This window comes from Agelaius tricolor, unplaced genomic scaffold (assembly GCF_023055355.1).
Source record: "Agelaius tricolor isolate 1412-34295 unplaced genomic scaffold, bAgeTri1.0.p SCAF_1, whole genome shotgun sequence".
In the NCBI taxonomy this organism is placed as follows: Eukaryota; Metazoa; Chordata; class Aves; order Passeriformes; family Icteridae; genus Agelaius; species Agelaius tricolor.
Window position 1 is genome coordinate 19,377,278 of NW_027269261.1, and position 14,246 is coordinate 19,391,523.

General features: G+C 38.0%; 1 protein-coding gene across 3 annotated transcripts in view; it reads left to right on the forward strand.

Annotated features, from left to right (window-relative positions):
• RAB3GAP2 (RAB3 GTPase activating non-catalytic protein subunit 2) overlaps positions 1–14,246 on the forward strand; it is a 43,789-nt gene that overhangs the window by 25,818 nt on the left and 3,725 nt on the right. For 2 of the 3 annotated variants that reach the window (XM_071425817.1, XM_071425826.1), the window contains exons 19-31: positions 979–1,106; positions 1,773–1,986; positions 4,259–4,356; positions 4,940–5,045; positions 5,962–6,122; positions 7,894–8,110; positions 9,059–9,232; positions 9,351–9,457; positions 10,439–10,505; positions 11,089–11,159; positions 12,460–12,495; positions 13,045–13,119; positions 13,334–13,552. In XM_071425817.1, the coding sequence (XP_071281918.1) occupies positions 979–1,106; positions 1,773–1,986; positions 4,259–4,356; positions 4,940–5,045; positions 5,962–6,122; positions 7,894–8,110; positions 9,059–9,232; positions 9,351–9,457; positions 10,439–10,505; positions 11,089–11,159; positions 12,460–12,495; positions 13,045–13,119; positions 13,334–13,552 (1,673 nt within the window). The remainder of the gene's footprint in view (positions 1–978; positions 1,107–1,772; positions 1,987–4,258; positions 4,357–4,939; positions 5,046–5,961; positions 6,123–7,893; positions 8,111–9,058; positions 9,233–9,350; positions 9,458–10,438; positions 10,506–11,088; positions 11,160–12,459; positions 12,496–13,044; positions 13,120–13,333; positions 13,553–14,246) is intronic. The other variant, XM_071425835.1, reaches the window with a different exon arrangement.

Sequence of the window (14,246 nt, forward strand, 5' to 3'; positions counted from 1 at the left end):
TTTCCTAAGGTCTCTGTGTTTGTGCATTTTTCATCATTAATCTCTTGTCAAACATAACATTATTTCCCCACAGTCACAATATACAGCAAACTTGACTGATGTTCCAGCCTTCTAATTTCACAAGAGTAGTGTTTTATTTCTCCACTTCTGTCTAGTAGGTAAAAGATAATTTGAAGCAGATCCTGGGCTCTGTGAATGCTGTGGTTGTGAATTCAAGGTCAAGTGATTCTGTGAAAAACTCTCTGTGTTTTTATCTTTTTTTGGTAGGATTTTAATAGCAATGTATTAAAAGTATTTAAGGGTTTGTAAATGAAAATCATGTTTAGAAGCAGCTTCAGGTGAAAATTATGTATTCAGTGGAATCTTTTGTATAGAAAGGTCATTTTACAATCTCTCAGGAAGGCTTTCTTTCAAGATTAATAAGCTGAAATAAAAATTTATTTGGACATGTTGGTGTTAGTTTTCTATGTTGCTTTAACTGTTATGGGAATTTGAATGTCAATAGATACATGAAATTTCTGAGACTCAGATTGCAAAAATACAGAAGGCAGTGTCTTGCTGAGGTGAAATTTAATTCATGTTAGTAGTTATCAAGCCTTCTTCAGATGAGAGGAATAGGCTTAAAGTGTCAGAATGAATAAATGTTATAGTTTGTTATTCTTGATGAAAGAAAACCAGAACTGTATTTCAGTTTTTGACAGTCTGTGGTTTGGCCTTAAACCAGGAGAAGACAATAGATTTGTCTTTGTTCAGTTTCACGTTGTCAACCTCCAGTTTTAAAACAAGCTTCATAGCTTTCTTTAATACCTCTTGTGGAAATAATTCTTATTTTATGCTGCTCTGAATTGAATGTAATGATTGCAAACAGCAGTGCATCAAAAAATTACAGTGAGTTTCAGAAATCCTCCAGTTCTGTGTGTCTATTTCACTATTCCAGGCTATATGTTCAAGTTCAAGTGCGGTTTTATTTCTCCTCAGAGCTGGAGTGTGTGGACGAAGGACTGCTGCAGTTCTGTGCAAACAAGTTAAAGCTGTTACATCTTTATAAACTGGTTAGCAAACTAAATTCCCAGAGCATGCAGAAAGAGACTTCACCTTCAGATAATGTGAGTAAATTGAAAATTCAGTTGTCTTTTAAATTCAAGTGATGATTTAAGCATAAGAATACGTTTTCAAAGCCTCAGATAGAGTAAGTAGGTAAGCAAGTAACCCCTTTTTGTGCTGCAGCTTTTAATGAGGTAATTACTTATAATACCTTCCCTCCAGCCTCATACAAGTGTCTGGTAATTCATCTACCTAATATTCTTTAGGAGACACAAAATTGAGATACAAGTGAAAATAAAACCACTTTTCAGTGGTTTCAGTTTTTCAGTTCTTTATTCAAAGTATGTAGTGTGTTCTTCACTTCGGTTTTGGAGGGATATTTTGGGACCTGTAGAAGTTAAAAATTTTGATGCTTGCATAATTTGGCTTGCTTTTGCTATAATTTGTAAAACTACTTATGTATTTACAAAACCATACTGGTATTTTACAGGCTTGTTTACTTGATGGACGATTGTTATGCTATGGGCAGAAGCTAAAAATGGGAAATGCATCTGTTCTGGTCCTTAAAAAGGAAGCTAGACAAGGTCTTCATTTGAGCAATGTGAATAACTGATTTGGAGATTATTTTGGCCCTTCTCAAAGATGTTTTTAATGTTAGAAATGGAATATTTTGCTGCTTGTATAAGTCTTTTATGAGATTTTTTTTTTTTTTTGCTTTTGCTTTTAAGGACTTGGCTAAACTACTTCGCCTTGAAGAAAAAGATTTTCATAGGCTTGAAACTTTACTGGAGAGCTACAAGAAAGAAAATACTCAAACTACCACTCAGTTGACTGATGAGAAGGGTGACATGTTGTCTGTGAAAATATTCTTAGAATATCTAGAATATGAAAAGGACGTGATTACTATAAAAGATATGGAAGATGGAGAATATGTGGCTTTAGGTAAGAGCTATTGAGCTCTGTTACATTATTCAGACTGATTTTAATCTAAGATGGTATAAATATTTTAGCCCTAATTTGAGGCCTTAGCAACCTGTCTTGCCTTGAAGTGCAATGTAACTGCTCCTTTTAGACTCTTACCTTTAGCTGCAGGACAAGTCTTTTGCATGAATGACTATTAATACAAGTTAACTGCATCTGTGGATACAATTACCCTGAAGCCATGTAACCACTTTTCATTCATTAATTTACACTACTAAATTGGGCAGTGGTAACTGGATACTTCACAGAGCAGCTGTACCCTGCTGCTGCTTTCATGTTCACAGCATTCTAAAAACTGAGTTAATGGCAGGACTGACTTTAGCCTCAGAGATGAGAGAGCTGACCAGAGGCAGCATAAGGCAATTAGTTGAGGCAACAAGGAGCCCTAATTTGTGGAATTGAGATTTTCAATAAGGTCCCTCTAAAATGTCCAATGATTTAATTTAGTCCATGGCTGTGGGCTCCATCTGTAGTAGTAGTCTTCTAGGGCAGGAGAAGTGGTGTGTGGTGTTGGATTGTTGCATGCTGAAACCAGTTCTGGTTCCATCACTGCTGTGCTTGTCATGTTATAGCATCACTGCACTTTGGCAGATTTGTCAAAATTAAATTGTCATTAATCTTGGTAATTTTTATTGTAAAACCATTGATACAGCATATAGCATCCATAGTAGCGATGCCATACAATATTATATAGCAATTAATATACAATTTAAGTCATTGTGTGTTCTCATCCAGAATCAAATCCCCTTGAGGTACACATCAGACTTCCCCAAGTGCATCCAGGTCCTTTAGCAAAAGCAGTTCCACAAATGGGTTTGCTTTTGCCTGAGACAGGAGCAACATAAACTCTGTTCTCAAGTGTATTTTTATCCCTTTCTATTGTACAATAGAGTTTTGGTTGGGCAGGGGTAGTTTGATTGGCAGATCCCATAGTGCTGACCAACCAAGTGACCGTAGCTACCTCTGTGTCCCAATGTTAGAATGTCTTAGCACCCACTGCATTCCATATAGCCTTTAAAAGCCCATTGCATCTTTCAGTCTTTCCAAAGGGTGGCTTCACTCTGTTCTGTGCAGTCTGGATCAGTCTGCTTGCCTGGGAGACGTGTAATGCATTCCTTAAAAGGATTCCTTCCTTTTACACCTGGGAGGAGTTATCTCTAGAGGCTGAGGATTTGTGCCCCTTTTCCAGTTCTGTTGTCAATGCCCTCTTCTCTAGAAAGGGATCCCAGCTCTTTGGCTTCCTTACCTTCTGATTTCAGGCTACTGGTCCTGTTATGCCAACATAAGAACAGCTGAATGACAGCCTAGTCACCTGGATTTTGGCGGAAATCTTCACGGATATCTTGCAGCTCCCTCAGGGATAGAGATTTTTTGATTACTGCATTGTTTTACAAATTCTTCCTCTTCTTCCTACCTGAGTAGTGAACATCTCATTCTACTGCTTGTATGCTGGCCCTACTTTGGAGTAGCCTGCCTCATCCACCTCCTTCTCCTGCTCCTCCTACTGAGTGAGCTCACTTTCACTTCCAGTATTTCTTCTTGTGTAGAGTTGTCAGTGATTGCAGTGTTAGGTTGTTTCTGTAGCTCAGCCACAGTACATATCACTTTGCCATCAGATCCAGAGGCCTTCTCTTCTCTCTGACTATACCGAGCAGTGTTGAGCAGAATGGTTGTAATTCGGCTGGAGAAGGAGGAGTTGGAGGAAGGCATTTCCCTCTGGATGGGCCCTTGGAGGAGCAAAGATGTAATTGCGAATCGTTCCCACTGCGCGGTGCCCGAGGGCCAGAGCCGTGGCCGAAGGCAGCTCAGTGTCTCAACAGAGATCTTATCGTGCCATGAGCCAACAGTACCTGATAACCCAAACCAAACCCCCAGGGGTGATAGAGCACAACAGTGAATATTTACAGCAATTTACACTTCACGCTGCTCTGGCAGCAAATCTGTCAGTATTGTGTCACTGACTATTAAAGTAATGCTTATGACAAGTTTGTTTTGACATGCTCTGGTCAGATCTGTCTTTATCTCAACCCCCTGTGTTCCTTGTTGGGCATCAGAAAAGATTGTTGTGGTTTAAACTGGCAGGCAGGTGAGTACCAGGTGATCCCAAATGTAACCTGTTTTTTTTGTATTGCACTCACTGGGACCTGATCAATAGATTGCCTTTTGTCTAAGTGTAAGGAGAGAGATTGTGGTTTTAGATAATGTTCATAATGTCAACTAATTCTTGCTTCAGGCAGCTTTTTCTTCTGGAATTGTTTGTGTGGCGAGAGTTCCACAGAGGAAATATGCCATGCGCTGGAATCAGCAGGTTTTAGCCCACAAACCTTGTTGGTAAGATGTTTATTACGTGCTTCAAAACTTTGATTTAGTATTTTGAAAACAAAACGTTGAAAGGAAAATTTCTGCATGTTGAATTTTGGCTGAATTGGATTACTGAATTGGATTACTGCTGTATTTAGGCTGTGTTTAAATAACCCCATATTCAGTTCTGTAGTTACTCATATTTGCATTTCCCAGTTAAACGATATCAAAGAAAAAAAAGAAGAAAATATTCTAGTAGAAAATGTGGGTGTTCTAGTGGGAATGTCTAAAATATTCATTAAGGACTACAAGTGTTCATAATTTTCAACTATAATGTTAACTCGTAATGTTTGCCAAGTTGAGCGTTCAAAAGGGAGTATTTTCTAGAATATCTTGCTGATTAAATGTACTGATTGTATTATTTAATTTCAAGATCTGTCACAGGGTGCATTATGTGTATATTTTTAACATTAAAATGTTAATATAATGGTTCCTGAATATAACATTTTTACTTTGTGACATAAAACTTGTTTGAGAAACTGTTTGCATTAGGTGTGTTGCAATATTAGAGTTTCATTTTACTGCTTCAATTCCATATTCTCTTTTTTTACAGTCACTCCTTCTCAATCTATGGCTTTCCAAGGAAAAAGATCTTCTAGACAAACCAGATTCTGTCACTTACCTTCACACTATGCTGTCACTTCTGAGCAAAATGAAAGGTGAGATGTGTGTTTAAAATGCTCAAAGGCAACTGTTGTTATTATTAGAATTTTACTACTCTAGCTGGAGTCTATTATCACTTTGGATTTCCCCCCCTCACAAATTATGCAGCAAAACTTAATGCTACGTGTTCATGGACTAACTAATCATGCCATGTTTTCACTCTCACTCTACACTAAGTTGGCACTCGTATTTGGCACCAGAATGTCCCTGTCCAGCTCGCTTTCCTAACATTTTTGAATGTTTAGTCCCATCTCTTTAATTTGTGCTGACTGGCTCTCAGACATCCTTTGCTTTACTGTTACTTTAGTAGCATTTGTAACTTGAGTACTCTATAAAGTCAGTTTGCCATAATTTGGAGTAGGTTGTAGATATGTTGTACATATGAATAAATGCCGATTCTCCTACCTCACATAGAGCTGCTATGGATAAATCTGTGCCAGGTTCCCTTATTGTCTACTTCTCCATAGAGCAGCATTATCAGCCTGAAACGGGAAGCATGAACAAGCTACTGCTGCTGTCTGAGTAAATTAATGCTGCTGAACACAAGGCAGCCTGAAGGGAGACGGCTTGAGTGCATTGAATATGTGTGGCATCTTGAAATCACAAATTAATCTGCATTGTGAAGCGTAACAACTCTTAGATCTTTTAAGCATGCAGCAGGTTTGCTACCTAGTGATTCAGATCTATTGTCTGTTTGCTACAAATGAGTTTTGAGAATGAATAATTCACCTTCTATTTTAAATTTGAGTTGCAATCCAAGAACCCATGTGCTAAATATCTGGAAAATGATCATGTAGAGTAATCAGAAATTGCTCTTCGTGGACAAGCTGTGTTCACAAGTGCTGGTTCCCGGGTTTGGTTGCTCCTGCACAGTGACCCCAGCTGAGTTTCCCGCTCTCCCTTTGCCTCCAGTCGCTATAGACGAGTCGTGGGACACGCAGTCGGTGTCCCCCTGGTGGCAGCAGATGCGCACGGCCTGCGTTCAGTCCGAAAGCAGCGCGGCTGCCCTGCTGTCCGCTCACGTGGGACACTCTGTAACCGCAGAGGTAATCGACAGCGTGACTGAGAAAAAGGTAACTCATCTCACCCCCCCTCCTCTTCTAGTTGCTGTATCGCTTCCCTGCAACTGTCATGATAACAGTAACATCCTCAGCATTTGCCTGCGTTCCAACCTGGGCGCAGGCCTGATACCCTGCAAGCCTGAAAATTTGCATTCATATTTGAAGAACATTATGCTGAGATGAATTAATGATATGTCAGGATAATTTACTAAACTTATTTAAATATGGAAACTGTACATTGAGTTTCTCTCTCAATAGCAAATGATGTTGATGAACTTAAAGCCTACACACTTTCCACATAAATTGGAGAAGTCTGCTGAACTTTGGGTGGTAAACCTGTTTTAACATAGTTGATTTTTTTTTTTAAGTAACTGTTGAATTTTTGTAGAACCTATGTTACTATCCCTTAACATGATGGATGCTTGGTTTTCTTGGCACTAAATACCTTTACCAAGTTGTGATTAAGGCTGTAAAACTGCATACAGTATTTCAATTCAACATGGAAAACATTATTCCATTTCCAAATAGCACCAGGCAGATGTGTCTGAATTATATTAGGTGGGATGTAGGTGGTGTTCAGTCTTGTAAATAGAGCCAGAACATGGTTTGGCTTGGAAGGCACTTTAAAGATGATCTGATGTGAGTCCCTGCTGCCCTGAGCAGGGACACCTCCCACTAGGCCAGGTTGCTCAAGAGCATCATTATCTTGGCCTTGAACACTCTAGGGAAGGGGCATCCACAACTTCCCTGGGCAACCTGTGCCTACCACCCTCACAGTAAAGAATTTCTTCCTAATAGCCAATCTAAACCTCCTTATTTGTCTTTAAAGCTATTCCCCCTTGTCCTGTCACTACCTGCCCTTGTAAAAGTCCCTTTCCTGTAGACCCCTTTTAGGTAGGGGAAGGCCGCAGTAAGGGCACCATGGAGCCTTTTCTCTTCCTGGCTGAGCAATCCCAACTCTCTCAGTCCGTCTTCGTAGGAGAGATGCCCCAGCCCCCTAATTGTGTCTGCCTTACAAATTTTAACTGGAGAACAGGAAGTGTTTCAGTATTTTTGCGCATTCACCTCAACTATTGCAATTCTGTTTATCAAAATTTTCAGTGTTGCAAAATAGAGATGTTGATATGTTGCAACATACTATCCTTAACCTACGTGACTTTATCCCTTTTTCTTCTGTTCTGCTTTAAAAAGAAAAGGTAACAGATTTTTTTCCTTCAGGATTTCCCTTCCATAAATCCATGTATCTTACCCACCCCTTTTCTTCTACCAATCTGGAAAGATTCTTAGGTTTCCTGGCAAAGCATTTGCTGATAGATATGGAAATTAACAAAATAGTGCACAGAACTGCCATGTGGTTGATCCAATATTTCTGAGTACATGATCTATATTTTTTAATATGATATGAAATGGAAATGTAGGTGGATTAATCATATATTTGGGGAAGGATTAATCATATATAGTGGAGGATTTAAAATTAAATATTTTAAGGTATTCTAACCCACTTTTCAGCTGAATATGAACTTAAAAATGGGACTGTAAGATGATCCTTCAGGTCTTTTTATTTCCTTTAGGCTTTTATTGAAGGATATGTGCAACTTATGAGCAGTGTGGGATGTTAATTGATCTTTGCAAAATAGTTAATGCATACTTTGAAGTAAATTATTCTTTAAAATGCATTAGCTCTTGGGATACAGTTTTGAATTTTAATGCTATACATTTTTTATGAACAAAATTGTGGTGCTTTAAAATGAACAGACCTAAAGCAATTCATATCTTTTGTTAGTTTTCCCAAATAATTGTAGGTTCAGACACAGAATCCTGGGAAGCACTCTCCCTTGATACTGAATATTGGAAACTTCTGCTGAAACAGTTAGAGGATTGCCTGATACTTCAAACACTACTGCACAGCAAAGTGACCAAAAGGACAAAAAGAGTTTCATCACTCCAGACTGAGCCTTTGGGCAGACTGTCTGTTAAGAAACTGCTTGAAGCTGGAAAAGGTACATATGGAATATTAATTCCAATATTTCCAGGTGGAATGTGCCTGGCCTCGTCTGACCCTTGCTGCTGGGCCAAAGGCGGCAGCTGTGGTGTTTCACCTCAGAGATACCTTTGGCCGGCTGGATGCTGCAGCTGGGCACTTGGAACAAATCCAGGCATAGTAGGAACTCAGTTTACCTCGGATAGAAAAGGTTCAGGCGACGGTGAAGAGAGAAAGGAGAGGATTCTATCGTAGAGTTTTAATCCAGAGTTTTATTCCAGGATGATAGATCCCTGAATCTTGTAACAGCTCCCAAAAGAATCTAGACTGCATGGTCTCATCTCCTTTTAAGCCCGGGGACAGGGGGAGGGGAAGGGACAGGTGAGGGACCAACCAGGTGGGAGGAGGGGAAGGCTCAAGGGATACAGACACTTGGATAGGCCAATGAGCCTGGACCTGAGGGGCATCTTTTGAACTTCTGCCAACCACACCATGACCCTGCTGGAATGTTAAGATTGATGGACAGCTCTTAGCAGGAGGGCAGAGGGGGAGGGGAAAGGAGAGGTTGGCACCTGGGGGGTTGGGATAGGTGAAACAGGAAATGGTATCACACTGCAACAGGTACATTTTTTTTCTTGGAGAGATTGTTGATTTTCTTTCTAATATACTTCTGAGCCATCCTTACCTATTTAATTATGTACTCTGCACTGGAAATTGTTTTGCTGGATACCATTCTTAATTTAAAAAGCAATGCAAATCATGTAGAACAGTGCGTTAAAATTGTTAAAAGCTATTACTGTAAAGACTGCATTGTAAATTTCTGATCAGTAGGTTAGCAAATTTTTTAACTGGTAGAGTTACCTGTATGTAGTTAAAGGTAGTTAAAAACCCTATATTGTCTCTTGTCCTTAGATTGTGAACCATAAATAATCTACTCTACCTCTTACTTTTCTTTTCAACATCCTAGGAGGAATTGCTGACACTGTAGCAAAATGGGTTTTTAGGCAAGGCTTCAGTCCAATTATACTGAATGTGGCCCAGTACAAAAACACTACAGATAGTACTGAAGAATCTGTAGAAATGCATAATAATCTCTTTCTTGAGGAACCAGAAGCAGCTACAGGCTTGGAAAGAATCCTAGGTAAGAAATTAATGTGAATTTCTTAAATTATAAAAGTCTGCAGAGACTGTTGTTGTGAAGTAGCAGAAATTTTAGTGGGAAGAGGTCTGTCTTCTAACTTCAGATATTGTTTTTCTAGAGCTGCTGCAAGTAGCATATCAGCAATTTCCATGTAGTCTTGAAGTTGATGTACTCCATGCACATTGCTCTTGGGAATGTATAGTGCAGTGGAATAAGGACCCAGAGGTAAGAAAGTGTCTTTTGCAGGGAATAATGGTTAAGACCAACTCGATAGAAGGAGCTTCACAAGTTTCTGGTAGCTCAGCAAAACATCAGTTAATAAGACTGACTTTGAAAGCAGTTATTAGGTGCAATTTTTCTGTGGCAAGTGGAAATTGAATTGAGAAAATGAGAGTATGTCCTGAGGCTGAATGGCATGTCACTGTACATTTCTAGGCTATCAGATTCTCAATACTGGGAGTCTGGAAACTGGGTTCAGTTTGAAAAAGGCTTTTGGCTGTTTGTACTGCAGATACAAAACAGTACTCCAAAACAGAGGCATATTTTTCTCTGTTCTAAATCTGCTTAAACAAGTCACGGAATACTAAATTTTTTAGACTAGAACCCATTCTGTTGTGGGAAGAAAGAGGGATTTCTTGCATGTTCTCAGATTCCCTGGCTACTGCTGGCAGTTGTCATAAGAAAGAAAATAAAAAATTTCCTTTTTTCCTCTCCTGTCCTATAGTTTCTGTAAGGGAAAATGTTGTGCTAAGTTCAGATGATGTTAAAAGTTAAATTAGAACTCCTTAGAGCTGTGCCACGTCACTTGATGTAGAATAGAAGTTTTGTCAGAGACTTGTTAAAAACTTACTCCATCATAGCAAAATTGAGTAAAAATTACTCTTTCTATCAGAAATGGATTTTGAAAAATTATTGTAGCCAGTGGAGGTGTCTTTCAGCAAAAAGTATGTTAGCAGGCTTTATACTAAAAAACCCCTGAAATTACAGTTGGCTTCGTGATGACTGAAACAAACTTTGCCATGCACACATGTTTGTCACATACTGGTAGAGAAGATTGCAACAGCGGAATAACTTACTAGTTTTATAACTGTCAGAGTAAAAGCTTTAAGATAATCTACCTGGGCCCTTTAAGAATTAGTAAGTTACATTTAAAGCAAGTTTTGAATAATGTATTAACTTGTACTGTCATTTATTTTTTTCCATAAGGAAGCATGTTTTCTCAATAGATCTATAGATCATCTAAGATGCATCATTAATGCTCACATTCAGCATGGTAAGTACAATGCTCTTAGTAAAAATTATCTTTGATGAAATTGTAAAATAGATTGGATGTTTGACTAAAGTAAATGAATGCTGTTCATAATAGTGATGGCCATTTTGTATTAAAACCACCAAACCACCCCAAAATTTTCTGATGACATCCACACATCTCTCTTCCATGGTGAAATTGAGTTTCCATCACAATTGTGAAAATAAGCCAATTAGATAAAGTTGATATGTTCAACTAAAAGCATTTTAAAATAAAATTGCTCTGAAATGAATTTTTACTTGTATTTAAATAATGGAACATCAGTTGCAGTCAATTACTTTTCATGCAGTTCTTGATACCCTGTTTCAGTGAAGGTGATGACCATTTCCTTTGTGTAGGCTATTTATGTATGCAAATAAGATGCCCTCTTGATGTATACTTAAAATGTTTAACCTAGTTTGCATAATAAAATATTTTAACCAAGTTATTAATTGCACTTGAAGTATAAAGCAGTGAGGATAATTCACAATTCTTTCCTGCTTTGTTCACCATCTTATAAGATCCCTTTTCTATTCACCTGGAGTTTACAAGTCTGTGATTGTTCTAGGTATTGCTCTGATGATGTGGAATACATTCATAGTAAAAAGGCTTTCCTCTGCCACATATCTGATGGACAAGGTGAGTGCAGTGTCTTGAGACTGTTTTTGTTACGAACTGAAAAGTAAACCCAGTATGTATAAACTTTCATTTTGGTGTTTTGTTTTAAAAAGTATTTGGAATATCTTTGATTTAACTATAGAAATCACCACTGTTTATTTGGCTTATTATATAGCTAACATTTGGAAGTGATGATGAAATGCATACTTTAAAATATCAAATCTGTTGGATGATTAACTAGAGGCAGCTGATCAACACTGGGTGACGTGTTCTGAAGACTTAAGTGCAGTTTTTTAGCTTGTATCTACTAAATAAGAAATATTTGTGAAACAGTTTGAAATTATCTGTGTGTGCATATGTAACATTTTGTTAGAAAACAATAAATAAAGTGCCTGTGCCTGTTACCAAGGATCTACCACAAGTCCAGATTTCATATACATGAGCTCTTCTGCAAAATACAGAAGATTTTGTGGATGTTGTTGAGCACTTTTAACTGTTGCTACTATTGTAAATTAGCTTTTGTTCTAGTGTGTAGCCTGTCTGCTTTGAATTGAAGTGGTCTTTTGTCCCTGCTAAGCTTCATGTTTTTTCATGCTTTATAACTATGCAGTGGGGCTGTTTACTGAAGACAGTTTAGGAAGAGTGCTCCTAGTAAGTGGATAGTGACTTAAAGAATAAAACTCCAACACAAAACCTGCAAGAATTTGCTCTCCTGTCTTGTCTTCCTTCTCCTTTTCTCCTCTCATTTTCTGCCTTTGCTTTTTGTTTAGCTAAGAACTGGAGAATATCCTCTTCTCCATTCCTTCTAGGAAATAGGCTCAGTTGTATACAGTTATAGGAGGTGTTGCTTCTGCAAAAACCCTTTTCCAGTTTTCCTGCATGCATTTATGCAAATCCTTCACCATAACTCTTCTACCTGAGTTAACACCTGCAGGAGAGGAGAGAAAGGTTTTTTTTAACTGACTGGTTTCTTCCTAATATCATGCTTGGTGTTACAACTTTAGTTCTGCATTCTAGAAATCACTGGGAGCTTCTTAGCTGTGTCTGAGATTTGAATGAGGACCTTATTTCTAATCCTAGGTTTTAAGAAGGATGAACTAAATATGGGCATCATAGATGTTCATTCCTTTACAATTTGTATCAAGTCTTTTGTTGAAAACAGGATATGCAATGAGCTGCATCATGTACCTGTAATTGAGCTATTTTCTCATTTTATATTGGGAAAATAGTAATAAAAGGTTAAAATGTGGGTAACAGATATCATAATGAAAAATTAGTTGTGACACAATTTACCTTTTTTTTCTTTTTTTTGGAAAAACAGGTTGGAAAAGCTCCAAAGGACAGATTATGCAGACGGGCAAGTAATACTACTTTTCTCTGAGTGGGAAGAATTAATTAGAAATGCCTTAAATTTAATACTGGTTTGTGATTTATTTTTGAAAGTTAGAAAATAAAATTGAAAATATAGCCCTAGAGAAAATGTTACAAATTTTAAGTGGTATAAATTAATTTTTATCTGAAAAAGCAGATTAGAACTGTAGAGGGTAGGCCTGAGACTATAAGATGACAAATTACTGTTAATTTTCATGCATAAAATCATTAGTTAAAATTTCTTTGGAAGACAACTGATATAATCACAAAATTAAATTATTAGGTGGCATTACTTGATTCAGTCTTCATTTGAGATACGGTGTTGTAAATGGCTACATTTACTTCATTCCAAATTCTCCTGTTAATTCTTTGTTGTACTTCAGTAAGTATTTGTTTACATTTAAATGTAACAGGTTAAGAAACTGAGCTGAACTATGTATTTTATGTCAACAACTGTCTTCTCAGACATAAAAAGCTAATGAAAGCCTGTTTCAATTCCAGCTGATACAATTTAAATCTTACTGTTTGTTACCAGGATGTAGGGATGAGTGACACAGCAATGACAGCTTTTCTTGGCTGCTGTTCAGAACTTCTGCAAACTTTGCTAGAGGTAAATTTTTATTTTTCCCATTGAAAGTAAGGAATGGATGGGTTAAAATCTATTTTTGAAGACCGTCATTATACTAACTTCTGTCCTGTTCAGTTCAGACAAATGTTAATGATATTCTAAACAACATGAAGTTTTTTTTTTTTAAATTTCACTGCAGAGCAGGCCAGTGTAGGAGGTTTTTAGTGTGTGACTGCTCTGGTGTGTTGCTTGGCAGGCAGACGTGAGCAGTGATGAGATGCAGGCCCCTGTGCTGGACACTGAGGACGCCTGGGTGTCGGTGGAAGGCCCAGTGTCCATCGTGGAGCTGGCCCTGGAGCAGAAGCGCATCCACTACCCACTGGTGGAGCACCAGTTTGTGCTCTGCACCGTCCTCTACGCCATCATGAGGCTCTCACTCAAGGGTGTGAAGCCACTGTCACTGTTTGACAGCAAGGTATAGCTTAGAAAGCAGATAATGAAATACTGCCTTAATTGATACTCCCTTCTTGGTATCTGGGATATTTGCTGGCTTTTCCACTTTAAACAGTTTCTGCATGATTTTATGAAAGCCTTTAGTCCACTGTGGTGCATTGATGAAATTGTCACCAGAATTCAGGCAGAGACTCAAACTTGGTGAGCTTCCTTATGAATGAAAGATTTGTAGTGACCTCAGTTGCATGAAGATCAGCTCTTTAATTATTAGCTGGGCTGAAAATACTCCATGGTCAGAGCACTGGATGACAGGGTTTTCTGGTTGCTTTGAGAAGTGCCAAACCAGTGGAAACATAAGTATTTAAAGGTCAGAAATGTTGTTAGTGCCACTGTTGTATCCATTATTGCTCCTGATTATTGCAGAATTCCCAGCATCTCAAAAAGAATGAATAATTTTTCATTTAACCCATACAAACCACTTTGAAAAGTCACTGCATTTAAAATGCAGTATGTTACAATCAGAGCTTGATCCTGATACCCAAAAATGAGCTTTCCTCCTCCCATCATAACCACACTTCGATCCTAAGAGAATTTAAACACAAAGTACTGGTGTAGACTGTGGTTTAACTCCTGCTGTGGAGAAAATAATTTAATGCTGTAACACTGTTCAGTTTTTTTCCTAAATTATTTACTGGAAATTTATAAATGCAGAATAT